Below are 14,075 nucleotides of genomic sequence, written 5' to 3'. Positions count from 1 at the left end.
CACAAATAACAGAAATTAATACACACCTTAAACAATGAAAAAGATAAATTCTCAGACTCAGGAATATACAAAATCACATGTAAAACTTGTCTGGCTACTACATAGGACAGACTGGCAGGAAATTTCCAAGTTAACACATAGAAGCCATCGACTGTTACACACACATGAAGAAAAGTTAATATACAATTGGTTTCTTAAATATATTACAGCAAATGATACATTGCCAAACTCACAGCTTGGATTTCAGAAGGGTTCTGACACTGAGAAGGCTCTACAGATAGAGAGAGAATGTCCTTAGGTCATCATTCAATAAATTACAGGTTACTGGTACATTTTGTGACCCGCACAGGCTATCAACGTGTTAATCACAATATCCTTTAATCACAAACTTTTTCTTGTGTCTTTGTCCTGCATTGGCGCAGGGTTGGCGTGATTATTAACAGATATGGCAGAGCTAGGTTTAAGGAAATGCTGGATGCCATTCCAGTCACCACACATATGCACCGTCCCCTCGCACAGGACAGAAAGTGTGTACCCCCAGCTGTCTTTGTGCAGTGTTGTTTACATAAAAGTGGACAAAAGTCTTCTAAATGTTTGTGAATCACATAACTAAGATTAAATTTGGTTATCAGCCCAGTATTCCACCTAGTGGGACGTGGAAAGTGTCTCAAAACCACATCCAGGCTGGTCCCCAGACTGACACTTATCGGCAGATTCAATCCGGGACTGGTGCACCTCCCTGTCCTGGGAGCAGTGCTTTGACATCCACGACTATCCAGGCAGGTTTTTAAATAAATTAGAATATCATGGTGCAACAGGAAATGTTTCAAAAATGGTTCAAATTGTATGCCACTGGCAGGAACCAAAGGGTGTCTACCACATGAAAGAGATGTGTATTAAACTATCAGGCATTATCGAACTGAGAACTAATTCTTACATATATCAATGACCTATCATCAGTAACATTACCAGGTGCCAAGTTTGTTTTATTAGAAGGTGATACAAACATTGCAATAATTTTTCTTCTTCAGGTTCAGCAGCATAATGGGTGTCAGATAATGACATGATTATTAGAAAGATGTACCAGAGTAACTGCTTATAATAATTATATTTATTAATATAGACTGTTTTGGCATTTATTACCATTGTCAGGTACATAAAGAGTTTCGCGACATCCGTATTAAGTCATTAGCGAACTGTCTTATAACTATTGGTGTTTTGATTAGATCGTAAATGGCGTAAATATATTGAAAATAATACGTTAATTATGATCTGACAGTAGTTTGACAGTTCTGTTCTTATGAAGTTATATGTTTACAAAGATATCTTTGTGAACATATAACATCGTAAGAGCAGAACTACCAAACAACTATTAAACCATAAATAAAGTGTTATTTTCACTATATTTATGCCACTTACCATCTAATACCTCCCCCCATGAACCATAGACCTTGCCGTTGGTGGGGAGGCATGCATGCCTTAGCGATACAGATAGCCGTACCGTAGGTGCAACCACTACGGAGGGGTATCTGTTGAGAGGCCAGACAAACGTATGGTTCCTGAAGAGGGGCAGCAGCCTTTTCAATAGTTGCTGGGGCAACAGTCTGGATGATTGACTGATCTGGCCTTGTAACACTAACCAAAACGGCCTTGCTGTGCTGGTACTGCGAACGGCTGAAAGCAAGGGGAAACTACAGCCGTAATTTTTTCCCTAGGGCATGCAGCTTTACTGTATGGATAAATGATGATGGCGTACTCTTGGGTAAAATATTCCAGAGGTAAAATAGTCCCCCATTAGGATCTCCGGGCGGGGACTACTCAGGACGACGTCGTTATCAGGAGAAAGAAAACTGGCGTTCTACGGATCGGAGCGTGGAATGTCAGATCCCTTAATTGGGCAGGTAGGTTAGAAAATTTAAAAAGGGAAATGGATAGGTTAAAGTTGGATATAGTAAGAATAGTCAGGTGAATACAGGGTTATAAATACAAAATCAAATAGGGGTAATGCAGGAGTAGGTTTAATAATGAATAAAACAATAGGAATGCGGGTAAGCTACTACAAACAGCACAGCGAAAGCATTGTTGTGGCCAAGATAGACACGAAGCCCACGCCTACGACAGTAGTACAAGTCTATATGCCAACTAGCTCTGCAGATGATGAAGAAATTGAAGAAATGTATGATGAAATAAAAGAAATTATTCAGATAGTGAAGGGAGACGAAAATTTAATACTCATCGGTGACTGGAATTCGGTAGTAGGAAAAGGGAGAGAAGGAAACGTAGTAGGTGAATATGGACTGGGGGTAAGAAGTGAAAGAGGAAGCTGTCTGGTGGAATTTTGCACAGAGCACAACTTAATCATAGCTAACACTTGGTTCAAGAATCATAAAAGAAAGTTGTATACATGGAAGAAGCCTGGAAATACTAAAAGGTATCAGATAGATTATATAATGGTAAGACAGAGATTTAGGAACCAGGTTTTAAATTGTAAGACATTTCCAGGGGCAGATGTGGACTCTGACCACAATCTATTGGTTATGAACTGTAGATTAAAACTGAAGAAAGTGCAAAAAGATGGGAATTTAAGGAGATGGGACCCGGATCAACTGACTAAAACAGAGGTTGTACAGAGTTTCAGGGAGAGCATACGGGATCAATTGACAAGAATGGGGGGAAGAAATACAGTAGAAGAAGACTGGGTAGCTTTGAGGGATGAAGTAGTAAAGGCAGCAGAGGATCAAGTAGGTAAAAAGACGAGGGCTAGTAGAAATCCTTGGGTGACAGAAGAAATATTGAATTTAATTGATCAAAGGAGAAAATATAAAAATGCAGTAAATGAGGCAGGCAAAAAGGAATACAAACGTCTCAAAAATGAGATCGACAGGAAGTGCAAAATGGCTAAGCAGGCATGGCTAGAGGACAAATGTAAGGATGTAGAGGCTTATCTCACTAGGGGTAAGATAGATAATGCCTACAGGAAAATTAAAGAGACCTTTGGAGAAAAGAGAACGACTTGTATGAATATCAAGAGCTGAGATGGAAACCCAGTTCTAAGCAAAGAAGGGAAAGCAGAAAGGTGGAAGGAGTATATAGAGGGTCTATGCAAGGGCGATGTACTTGAGGGCAATGTTATAGAAATGGAAGAGGATGTAGATGAAGATGAAATGGGAGATATGATACTGCGTGAAGAGTTTGATAGAGCACTGAAAGACCTAAGTCGAAACAAGGCCCCGGGAGTAGACAACATTCCATCAGAACTACTGACAGCCTCGGGAGAGCCAGTCCTGACAAAACTCATACCATCTGGTGAGCAAAATGTATGAGACAGGGGAAATACCTTCAGACTTCAAGAAGAATATAATAATTCCAGTCCCAAAGAAAGCAGGCATTGACAGATGTGAAAATTACCGAACTATCAGTTTAATAAGTCACGGCTGCAAAATACTAACGCGAATTCTTTACAGACGAATGGAAAAACTAGTAGAAGCTGACCTCGGGGGAGATCAGTGAGGCAATACTGACCCTACGACTTATTATAGAAGCTAGATTAAGAAAAGGCAAACCTACGTTTCTAGCATTTGTAGACTTAGATAAAGCTTTTGACAATGTTGACTGGAATACTCTCTTTCAAATTCTGAAGGTGGCAGGGGTAAAATACAGGGAGCAAAGGGCTATTTACAGTTTGTACAGAAACCAGATGGCAGTTATAGGAGTCGAGGGACATGAAAGGGAAGCAGTGGTTGGGAAGGGAGTGAGACAGGGTTGTAGCCTCCCCCTGATGTTGTTCAAACTGTATATTGAGCAAGCAGTAAAGGAAACAAAAGAAAAATTTGGAGTAGGTATTAAAATCCATGGAGAAGAAATAAAAACTTTGAGGTTCGTCAATGACATTGTAATTCTGTCAGAGACAGCAAAGGACTTGGAAGAGCAGTTGAACGGAATGGACAGTGTCTTGAAAGGAGGATATAAGATGAACATCAACAAAAGCAAAACGAGGATAATGGAATGTAGTCGAATTAAGTCGGGTGATGCTGAAGGAATTAGATTAGAAAATGAGACACTTAAAGTAGTAAAGGAGTTTTGCCACTTGGGGAGCAAAATAACTGATGATGGTCGAAGTAGAGAGGATATAAAATGTAGACTGGCTATGGCAAGGAAAGTGTTTCTGAAGAAGAGAAATTTGTTAACATCGAGTATAGATTTAAGTGTCAGGAAGTCATTTCTGAAAGTATTTGTATGGAGTGTAGCCATGTATGGAAGTGAAACATGGACGATAACTAGTTTGGACAAGAAGAGAATAGAAGCTTTCGGAATGTGGTGCTACAGAAGAATGCTGAAGATTAGATGGGTAGATCACATAACTAATGAGGAGGTACTGAATAGGATTGGGGAGAAGATGAGTTTGTGGCACAACTTGACTAGAAGAAAGGATCGGTTGCTAGGACATGTTCCAAGGCATCAAGGGATCACTAATTTAGTATTGGAGGGCAGCGTGGAGGGTAAAAATCGTAGAGGGAGACCAAGAGATGAATACACTAAGCAGATTCAGAAGGATGTAGGCTGCAGTAGGTACTGGGAGATGAAGAAGCTTGCACAGGATAGAGTAGCGTGGAGAGCTGCATCAAACCAGTCTCAGGACTGAAGACCACCATCTAATCGAAATATTGACAGTTACAAGACAGTTCACTAATGACTTAATATGGATATCACAAAACTCTGACATACCTGACAATGGAAATAAATGCCAAAACAGTCTCTTGTTAACAAAAATTAATTATTATAAGCAGCTATTCTGGTGCATCTTTCTAATAATTCTAATATTGCAATAAATAGCAAATGAAGTAGAGACTCAGAGAGATCGGTTAATGAAATTTTCATGGATATTAATATACAGTTCCTGGCCAATTCGTTGTCACTAAACTTTGAAAATTTTGAACTTGTAAGAGCCCCCAATCATATGCCTCAAACATTAAGGCTATATATACTTTCATTACATAAAGTTACATGGGATAAATTTTTGGGGTAACTCATCAGTCCAAGCTAATGCTTCCCACATCCAAAAATGTGTAATATGAACTATTTGTGGTGTGAGCTCAAAAACATCAGGCGGAGGAACTGGCAACACTAACTCCTGCTACACAATATACTGGTTGTTCAAAAATATGTTGGCCATACTCAAAATATGGACTAACACAAGAAAAAATGTGCAGTAAACATGGCTGCTAAAATGGATATCATAAGAGTTATAAGCAGCTATCCTGTAGAAGATATAGTTTTTACACTACCGGAAGATGAAGAAGCACTCATCTCTCTTAATGTGTGCACTTTATAGCCGATGTTTACTGGACATACTACCACCTCTCAAAATATGAAGTACTTTTTTAAACACCCTGTATTTATTCCTTAATGAAAGTTGTCATTAGTAATATATCTGTTTTTCAAACCAACAACTCAGTTTCTGGAATGAATACTAGAAACAAGAATAATCATCACAAAGATTTAATACCACTTACTTTGGTCCAGAAAAGTGTCAATTACTCGAGAACATACATTTTCAATACCTTGCAGCAGCCATAAAAAGTTTAACTACTAAAGAAGCATAGTTTATTATACTGTGAGTATTGTGTACAATTTGGCTTCTGTACAAATTCAGTGCATTCATGTGATCACTGTAAACAAGTGTTGTAAAATGATTTTTCTATTTGATGGTGCAGCCTAATAATTACCACATGCACCTCAGTATATTGAACATTTACATGTTTTGTGACAAGTTAGTTATCACCTTTCAAACGAAAATATGTTTAAGTTTTCTAATTTACTTATTTATTCCACAAGGGCATTGGCATATCTTTTTTTCCTTGTAAATATCTATTGTGTATTTTTGTTCTCTGACATGTGTTACTTCTTAGAGGATTCTCTGTGACAAAAATACGTCCAGTCTAATCTACAGTCCAACAGAAAAGATAAAGAAATTAAAATTTCTATGGGAGAAAATTCAAGAAAATGTTACAAAAAGCTACTATAAATGGAAAGATATACTAAATGGAAAGAGGGCATATGAAGTAACAAAAAATATTTATAATAATAATCACTTATGAAGAAATGAAAAATAATGCATTACGACATGGAAGTGAAAACAAAATGCCTCTACACAAGTGAATGCCTAGTATTCAATTATAAATTACATGAACTAGAAATATCAGAACAAAGAACCATGAGGAAAATTTTAGGTCCAATAAGAGGCAAAGAAACATGGAAATTAAGAAGCAATGGTGAAATACATTAAAATACAGAAACAATATCAAACAATACAGAAAAGCAGCCTGATATTTTCAGAGAAACTGGTGAACAGATGAAACATTACTGGTGGAAATGAAAAGAGCAAATGAGAAGGAATTGAAACAATCATCATGTGAGCCTTAGTTAGAAGAAAAAATAAATACAGAACGTATAACACTGCAAGAATGGGTAGCACCACCATCTGTACTGTGGAGACTGAACACACAGTTACATTTAACACTTATACCATTTCAGGATTGCCTGTGACGTTTACATTCTCATTCAATATTCTTACACTATAATGTAATGTACGTTAATGATTATACTGTTATACATACCAAAATCAATATGTATCACCTCTGCTGTCTGCTTGTCAATCAGTATGTTGTTTACATGTCTGTCTCCTAAACCCAAAATATAACCTATCATGGATGATGTGGCAACACTGAAAAGGAAGCAGTATTTATTATGGTACATTTTTATTAGAACAGTTAATAGACATGTTATTCCCTTCTGCTCAATAAATTATCAAAGAGGAATAATAAGAAATGAAAAAAAGGGGGAGATAACTTATGATTAGGATCATCAAAGAATAATATCACTATGGTTTCAAAGTTAATAATATATTTGCAATTTATTTGCAGTATAATGTGAAGGACACTGCCACAGGTAACCTCAGTCACAGTAAAAATCCCACATCCCAGCATAGTGTGTATTACAAATCATTTAATGAAGTGATATTGAATGGTAGATGGGGGCAGAGTGGCAGGGGAAGTCGGGGTGGTCTAGAGGAGGGGAACAGTAGAAGGAGGGGGGAAGAGATGAGAACAGCAAGTAATTGCCTGTAAATCAACTTCACAAACCTGTGGATATATGCAAGTCTTCGTTCAAACCATATGCTTGGTGCTGGAAAATATTCCAGAAAAAATTTATGTAGCACTGGGCGAAATGACTTACAAATTTCCTTATATACCTCCAGCTTTTTCTCATTGGATTCTGAGGCCACATCCTGAAAAGATAAACAAATATTGTTGATTCTGATGATATTGCAGCAAGTTATGTTGCAAGCCTTATGGAATAGCGGCTAGTGTCAATGGCTGGTGTGCTGTGGGTCAGCTGTTCAAACCCACCACCAGCAAATATTTGTTATTTAGTACTTATTATTTATGGAAGTTCTTGAAATTTGGATTTGATTGTGGGTACGATGTGACTATATCATTGAAGTGTCTTGTAGAGTAGGCAGATTGTGAAGGTAATTTTTAGCGGCTTTTGAGAATTCTGACAAATATTTCCTTGTATATAGCTGCTGCTACGTTACAGAGCTTCCCAAAGAATTCCTGCCCTTGGTTCTTGATAAGCAGCACTTGAGAGGTGTAGTAGTATTTATAGATTACAGAGAAGTCAAATAATGGGTTGTGGAGAGTATGGAGCTTTGGCAATGCTGACAAAAACTGAATTATTTCTTTCAGATGTGATTTCAGTTACACAAAACTAGTTTTTCATGGTGTGAGGTTTTATTTATATATCGAGTTTGGCTCACTGAAATGCTGCATGTATGGATCACACGTGTAAAACTTTCTCGGTGTTTTCTCATGGGTTGGCTGTTTGACTGCTGGCAGCCTGAAAGTACAATTAACATAAATGAAGACTAATGACACTAAAGTATTCAACTGGAACTGCTTGACTAAAAACAAAAACTATGCTGTTAATATGCAAAATTAAAAAAGAGAAAGTTTATATACTAGCTGCCGATGCAAAAGCAATTATAGAATGTTTAATGGCTACACGTGCAGAGAAAATGAAAACTTAGGACAGGCACACAAAAGAAAGGAAAAATTGAATCTGGAAATATAGCTATGAGACTGAAGAAACAACACTACAAACAAATCACATATCCTAAAAATAAAAGCAGCTTGCAAGAAGATAAAGGCTATGCATAAAACTATCCTTGTTTCTGTTATTTTTGTCTCAGTAAAGGTAAGGTAGTGCAACTCTGCTGCCCATACCCTGCATTGTCATACTGCATATCTGACTGCCACATTCTCAACTGAATAACTGTTAGCTACACAGTAGACCAACCTATGTTTCATAATGTCAGCCATTAATTTGGAAATGACAATCTACATGTAAATTTGCAGTCCACATCAAACAAAATGTACAAAACAAGTGACAGATTGCTCAGAAACATACTGAAGTCTGTGACAGTTTCTTCTCAAAGGCACAGCTGCAGTTGCTGAATATAACAGAAGATTTTCAGGTGTGCTGGCAGTAGATATCAGCCATTGTGCGAACTTATGAAGAGTAGTGGCACATTTATTGTGGGAGCTACCATTTTTTATTCAACAACAAAATCAATACAGCTAAACTTTACAAAGGGCCATCCACACCTGCTGTGTTTGCTTACAGTAGAGCAGATGTTGGCACTATGTCTCAACGTCAAGTTGGGCCAGCCAATAAGATGATAACATGCTATAGCCAATGAACAGCTGTTAACTAAATACATGTTTATGCTGCTGATGTATGAACTGCTCAAATTTTGTATATGATCTTTCCTTCATCTTCTCCTTTTGCACATACAGGCATGTCTGTCACTTGGTATCAACATGTATGCCACATTTTTCACTGAAATGTTATTAATGACTCCATTTCAAATACATCTTGGTTACGGTGAGAAGATGATATGAATTACTTGTGTTGTGTGGGTGGCCTTTTCATTTTTTTGCTTTTGCAACTTACAAGTGTTTCATTTACTGATTTATACAGCACTTTTAAATTATCTATGTTGAAATACTGTTAATGATTTCATCTCAAAAGTGGACTTTATGTTGTTCAAGCTAATCTGTGTCATAGCTCTACTGTGTATGTTAGGTTGGGAGGTGCCAATTTGGTTGTACGTTGGCGAAGCCAAAGATCATTCTTGACTGTGGTGACAAGAGTAATATGTAGTTATCGGGAGCTCTACATCAACTTGGAAGCTAATAGTTTCATTGCCATTTTTTTCTGTTTTCTTGGATCCAGGGCAGTACACTTATTAATAGCAGAAATGCTAAGATGCGACGAAAGCACAAAATGAAAATGGAGTGTTTTATTATTTATTATGTATTTGTATGTATTTTCCCATGCAACCTAAATGCTTTTCTCTGAAAATACTGTTTGGCTGCACTCTAGCACCTATTATGTTAAGGTGGCTGTTGTGGTAAACATTTAATATTTTTCTCAATATCAGAACACAAACACTGGTATATAATTAGCTATACAAATCAGCTATTCTGATATCATAATTTCCAATGACTGCTTCTGACATACACTTCAAGGCTACACCACAGACGACCCATCATAAACTTCTACCCATCTATAAATATAAGCCAACTATCTCAAAAATTTTCCATCTATGATTACAATATATTATCAATATTTATACCTTTAGTTCATAAAAAATTCAAGAAGCTGTAACTTACCAAACGAAAGCGTTGGTATGTTGATAGGAGACAATAAAAAACACACACACAAATTTCAAGCTTTCGCAACCCACGGTTGCTTCATCAGGAGAGAGGGAAGGAGAGGGAAGGACGAAAGGATGTGGGTTTTAAGGGAGAGGATAACGAGTCATTCCAATCCCGGGAGCGGAAAGACTTACCTTAGGGGGAAAAGGGACAGGTATACACTCGCACACACACACATATCCATCCGCACATACACAGACACAAGCAGAGATATGTAAAGGCAAAGAGTTTGGGCAGAGATGTTAGTCGAGGTGGAAGTACAGAGGCAAAGATGTTGAGTGACAAGTGATGTACGAGGGGCGGCAACTTGAAATTAGCGGAGGTTGAGGCCTGGTGGGCAGCGGGAAGACAGGATATATTGAAAGGCAAGTTCCCATCTCCGGAGTTCTGATAGGTTGGTGTCAGTGGTAAGTATCCAGATAACCCGGACGGTGTAACATTGTGCCAAGATGTGCTGGCCGTGCACCAAGGCATATTTAGCCACAGGGTGATCCTCATTACCAACAAACACTGTCCTAATCCTACTCCTAATGATCCAACTCCCCAATACACTATCCAAACTGAACCCTGCCTGGAACAGTTCCGTCCTCCGTCACAGCGGGACCCACCTCCTCTTCCTCAAAATCACCCTCTCCAAACCTTCCAGGAATTTCTCACTTCCAGCCTTGCTTCTCAATCCTTCTTGAAAACCTTAATCCTACTCCCAACATCACCACAGCTGAAGCCCAGGCTACCCATACCTAAAGGCTGACCGATCCATCGTCATTCTTCCGGCTGACAAGGGTTCCACGACCGTGGTGCTTGATCGTCGGGAATATGTAGCTGAGGGACTTCGTCAGTTTTCAGACAACGCTACATACAAAGTTTGCCAAGGTAATCCCATTCCTGATGTCCAGGCGGAGCTTCAAGGTATCCTCAGAACCTTAGGCCCCCTACAAAACCTTTCACCTGACTCCATCAACCTCCTGACCCCACCGACACCCCGCCCCCCTACCTTCTACCTACTTCCTAAAATTCACAAACCCAATCATCCCGGCCGCCCCATTGTAGCTGGTTACCAAGCCCCCACAGAACGTATCTCTGCCTACATAGATCAACACCTTCAACCCATTACATGCAGTCTCCCAACTTCATCAAAGACACCAACCCCTTTTTCGAACGCCTGGAATCCTTACCCAATCTGTTACCCCCAGAAACCATCCTTGTAACCATTGATGCCACTTCCTTATACACAAATATCCCGCATGCCCAGGGTCTCGGTATGATGGAGCACTTCATTTCATGCCAATCACCTGCTACCCTACCTAAAACCTCTTTCCTCATTACCTTAGCCAGCTTCATTTTAACCCACAACTTCTTCACTTTTGAAGGCCAGACATACCAACAATTGAAGGGAACAGCCATGGGCACCAGGATGGCCCCCTCGTACACCAACCTATTTATGGGTCGCTTAGAGGAAGCCTTCTTGGTTACCCAAGCCTGCCAACCCAAAGTTTGGTCAGATTTATTGATGACATCCTCATGATCTGGACTCACGCTGAAGAACAACTCCAGAATTTCCTTTGGTTCCATCAGATTCACCTGGTCCTACTCCAAATCCGCCACTCTCCTTGACGTTGACCTCCATCTGTCCAATGGCCAGCTTCACACATCCGTCCACATCAAACCGACTAACAAGCAACAGTACCTCCATTTTGACAGCTGCCACACATTACATATCAAACGGTCGCTTCCCTACAGCTTAGATCTTCGTGGCAAACGAATCTGCTCAAGTCCTGAATCCCTGAACCATTACACCAATAACCTGAAAACAGCTTTCGCATCCCGCAACTACCCTCCTGACCTGGTACAGAAGCAAATAGTTAGAGCCACTTCCTCATCCCCTCAAACCCAGAACCTCCCACAGAACAACCCCAAAAGTGCCCCACTTGTGACAGGATACTTTCCGGGACTCGATCAGACTCTGAATGTGGCTCTCCAGCAGGGATACGACTTCCTCAAATCCTGCCCTGAAATGAGATCCATCCTTCATGAAATCCTCCCCACTCCACCAAGAGTGTCTTTCTGCCATCCACCTAACCTTCGTAACCTCTTGGTTCATCCCTATGAAATCCCCAAACCACCCTCCCTACCCTCTGGCTCCTACCCTTGAAACCACCCCCGGTGCAAGACCTGTCCCATGCACCCTCCCACCACCACCACCTACTCCAGTCCTGTAACCCGGAAGGTGTACATGATCAAAGGCAGAGCCACGTGTGAAAGCATCCATGTGATTTACCAACTGACATGTCTACACTGTGAAGCGTTCTATGTGGGAATGACCAACAACAAACTGTCCATTCGCATGAACGGACACAGGCAGACAGTGTTTGTTGGTAATGGGGATCACCCTGTGGCTAAACATGCCTCGGTGCAGGGCCAGCACATCTTGGCATAGTGTTACACTGTCCGGGTTATCTGGCTACTTCCCACTGACACCAACCTATCAGAACTCCAGAGATGGGAACTTGCCCTTCAATATATCCACTCTTCCCACTACCCTCAACCTCTGCTAATTTCAAGTTGCCGCACCTCGTACATCACTTGTCACTCAACAACATCTCTGCCTCTGTACTGCCGCCTCGAGTGACACCTCTGCCCAAACTCTTTGCCTTTACATATGTCTGCTTGTGTCTGTATATGTGCCGACGGATATGTATGTGTGTGTGTGTGTGTGTGTGTGTGTGTGTGTGTGTGTGTGTAACTGCGCCCAGCTGCCTCGACATTTAACTAGAAATATTGTTTACAATCAAGTTCTGAGTAAAATAAACGTTACAGAGAATCGTATTTTGAACACTGTGTTTCTTAATTTGGATACTGTTCTTATACATTTGTAAATTAATTTCTTTCTACCGCTGTTTCATAATTTCAAAGGTGTTTTTGTGAATACATAGACATAAATTTTTTTTATATTAAACTACAAACTGTTTTTGTTCTCGTTTCTAATAGAAAACTGGCACAATGAATACCCACGCAATGGCGGGTTTGTAAGCTAATAAACAATAAAGACAGTGCCTATTTGATTTTGGGTAAAAACTACAACAGAGTGGCATAAGAAGGGGAGATCAAATTCATAATACTGGTCCAAAAATCAAATTTAGTGAGAAACTTGATAACATAGTTTATCATCTGCAGGTTTATAAAACTAATGGTCAAAGAAGTAGTCATAATCCTACAGAATTCATGTATTTGTTTAGCTGATTACGGTTGTTACTTCTGACTGCTAATCCAAAAAGTGTATGGTACTTTTGAACCCACACACCTATGCTGCTTTAACCATTTTCCCTTATAGATCAGTAAGTAGATTGTATCTGTACATGGTTTACAGTCCGATGTGTAACAACAATGTACCACAACATTACTGAAGGTTTCTTTTTTTACATGTGATTGCATTAAATTTTTGATTTACCAAGGTGTCCATTTCCCTTAGTTTTCCAGGCCAATTTTTGATATTTCCAGGGTCACACTGTGCTTAGACCTGATTTATGACAAAATCTACATATGTGGGGCCTATACTCTGAACTAATAGAAAAAAAATGCACCAGGATCTGACGAATCAACTGTAAAATGTAATCGGAGGGTGGGGGGTAGAAAGACACACAAGTCACATTAATGTGATCACCGTCTTCAATGTCAAAATGTGTAACAATCACTCACAGACAGCAGGTGGCAGCACTAATAGTGGAGGGTGTATAAAGTGCGTTGGGGGATGCAGGAAACAATGCATTCATTGTTGTGATGCAGAAATGCAGCAATTTATCTGCCACCTGATAGGATACGATCATTGGCTTTTGGGACAAGGGTGGAAGCATTTCTGATGGAGTTAAGTCCGTGAACTGTCCACATGCCACCATGGTTAAAGTATAATGTGCATGGCAAAATAGTGCTATCCAAAACCGGCACCAAGGCAGGTGTGGTGCACCATAGGCTAAAAATGACAGCGGTGAACGATGGTTGTGGAAAAATGGATAGGTGAAAAGACATGCAACTGTTAACACTTACAGCACGGTGCCCGTACGCCATACGGGCGCGGCTGCCCTGACGTTGGCGACGGTGCCCGTGTACCGTACGGGCGAGCCTTTATTTGGCTCCGTAAGCACGTTTAGCGCCTCTCCGAAGCAGTTTCTTCAACTAATGTGGAGGTATTTCATTCTTCTTCTGCAATAAGCAAGCACTTATTGGTTATCTCATCCTGGGAGCGGCTGTGAGCACTGCAAAGATGAAGTTACCTGCAGTTCATTCACAGGTGTTTAC

At 39.9% G+C, this 14,075-nt stretch overlaps 1 protein-coding gene across 1 annotated transcript in view; it reads right to left on the bottom strand.

The window, feature by feature from the left end:
• LOC124777774 (serine-protein kinase ATM-like) overlaps positions 1-14,075 on the bottom strand; it is a 470,606-nt gene that overhangs the window by 32,484 nt on the left and 424,047 nt on the right. Inside the window, exons 42-43 of the mRNA XM_047253284.1 lie at positions 7,143-7,288; positions 6,618-6,724 (exon numbers count right to left, since the gene is read on the bottom strand). Coding sequence (XP_047109240.1) covers positions 6,618-6,724; positions 7,143-7,288 — 253 coding nt within the window. The remainder of the gene's footprint in view (positions 1-6,617; positions 6,725-7,142; positions 7,289-14,075) is intronic.

Source organism: Schistocerca piceifrons, chromosome 2, assembly GCF_021461385.2.
Source record: "Schistocerca piceifrons isolate TAMUIC-IGC-003096 chromosome 2, iqSchPice1.1, whole genome shotgun sequence".
NCBI lineage: Eukaryota > Metazoa > Arthropoda > Insecta > Orthoptera > Acrididae > Schistocerca > Schistocerca piceifrons.
This window is presented reverse-complemented; position numbering and strand designations above follow the sequence as displayed.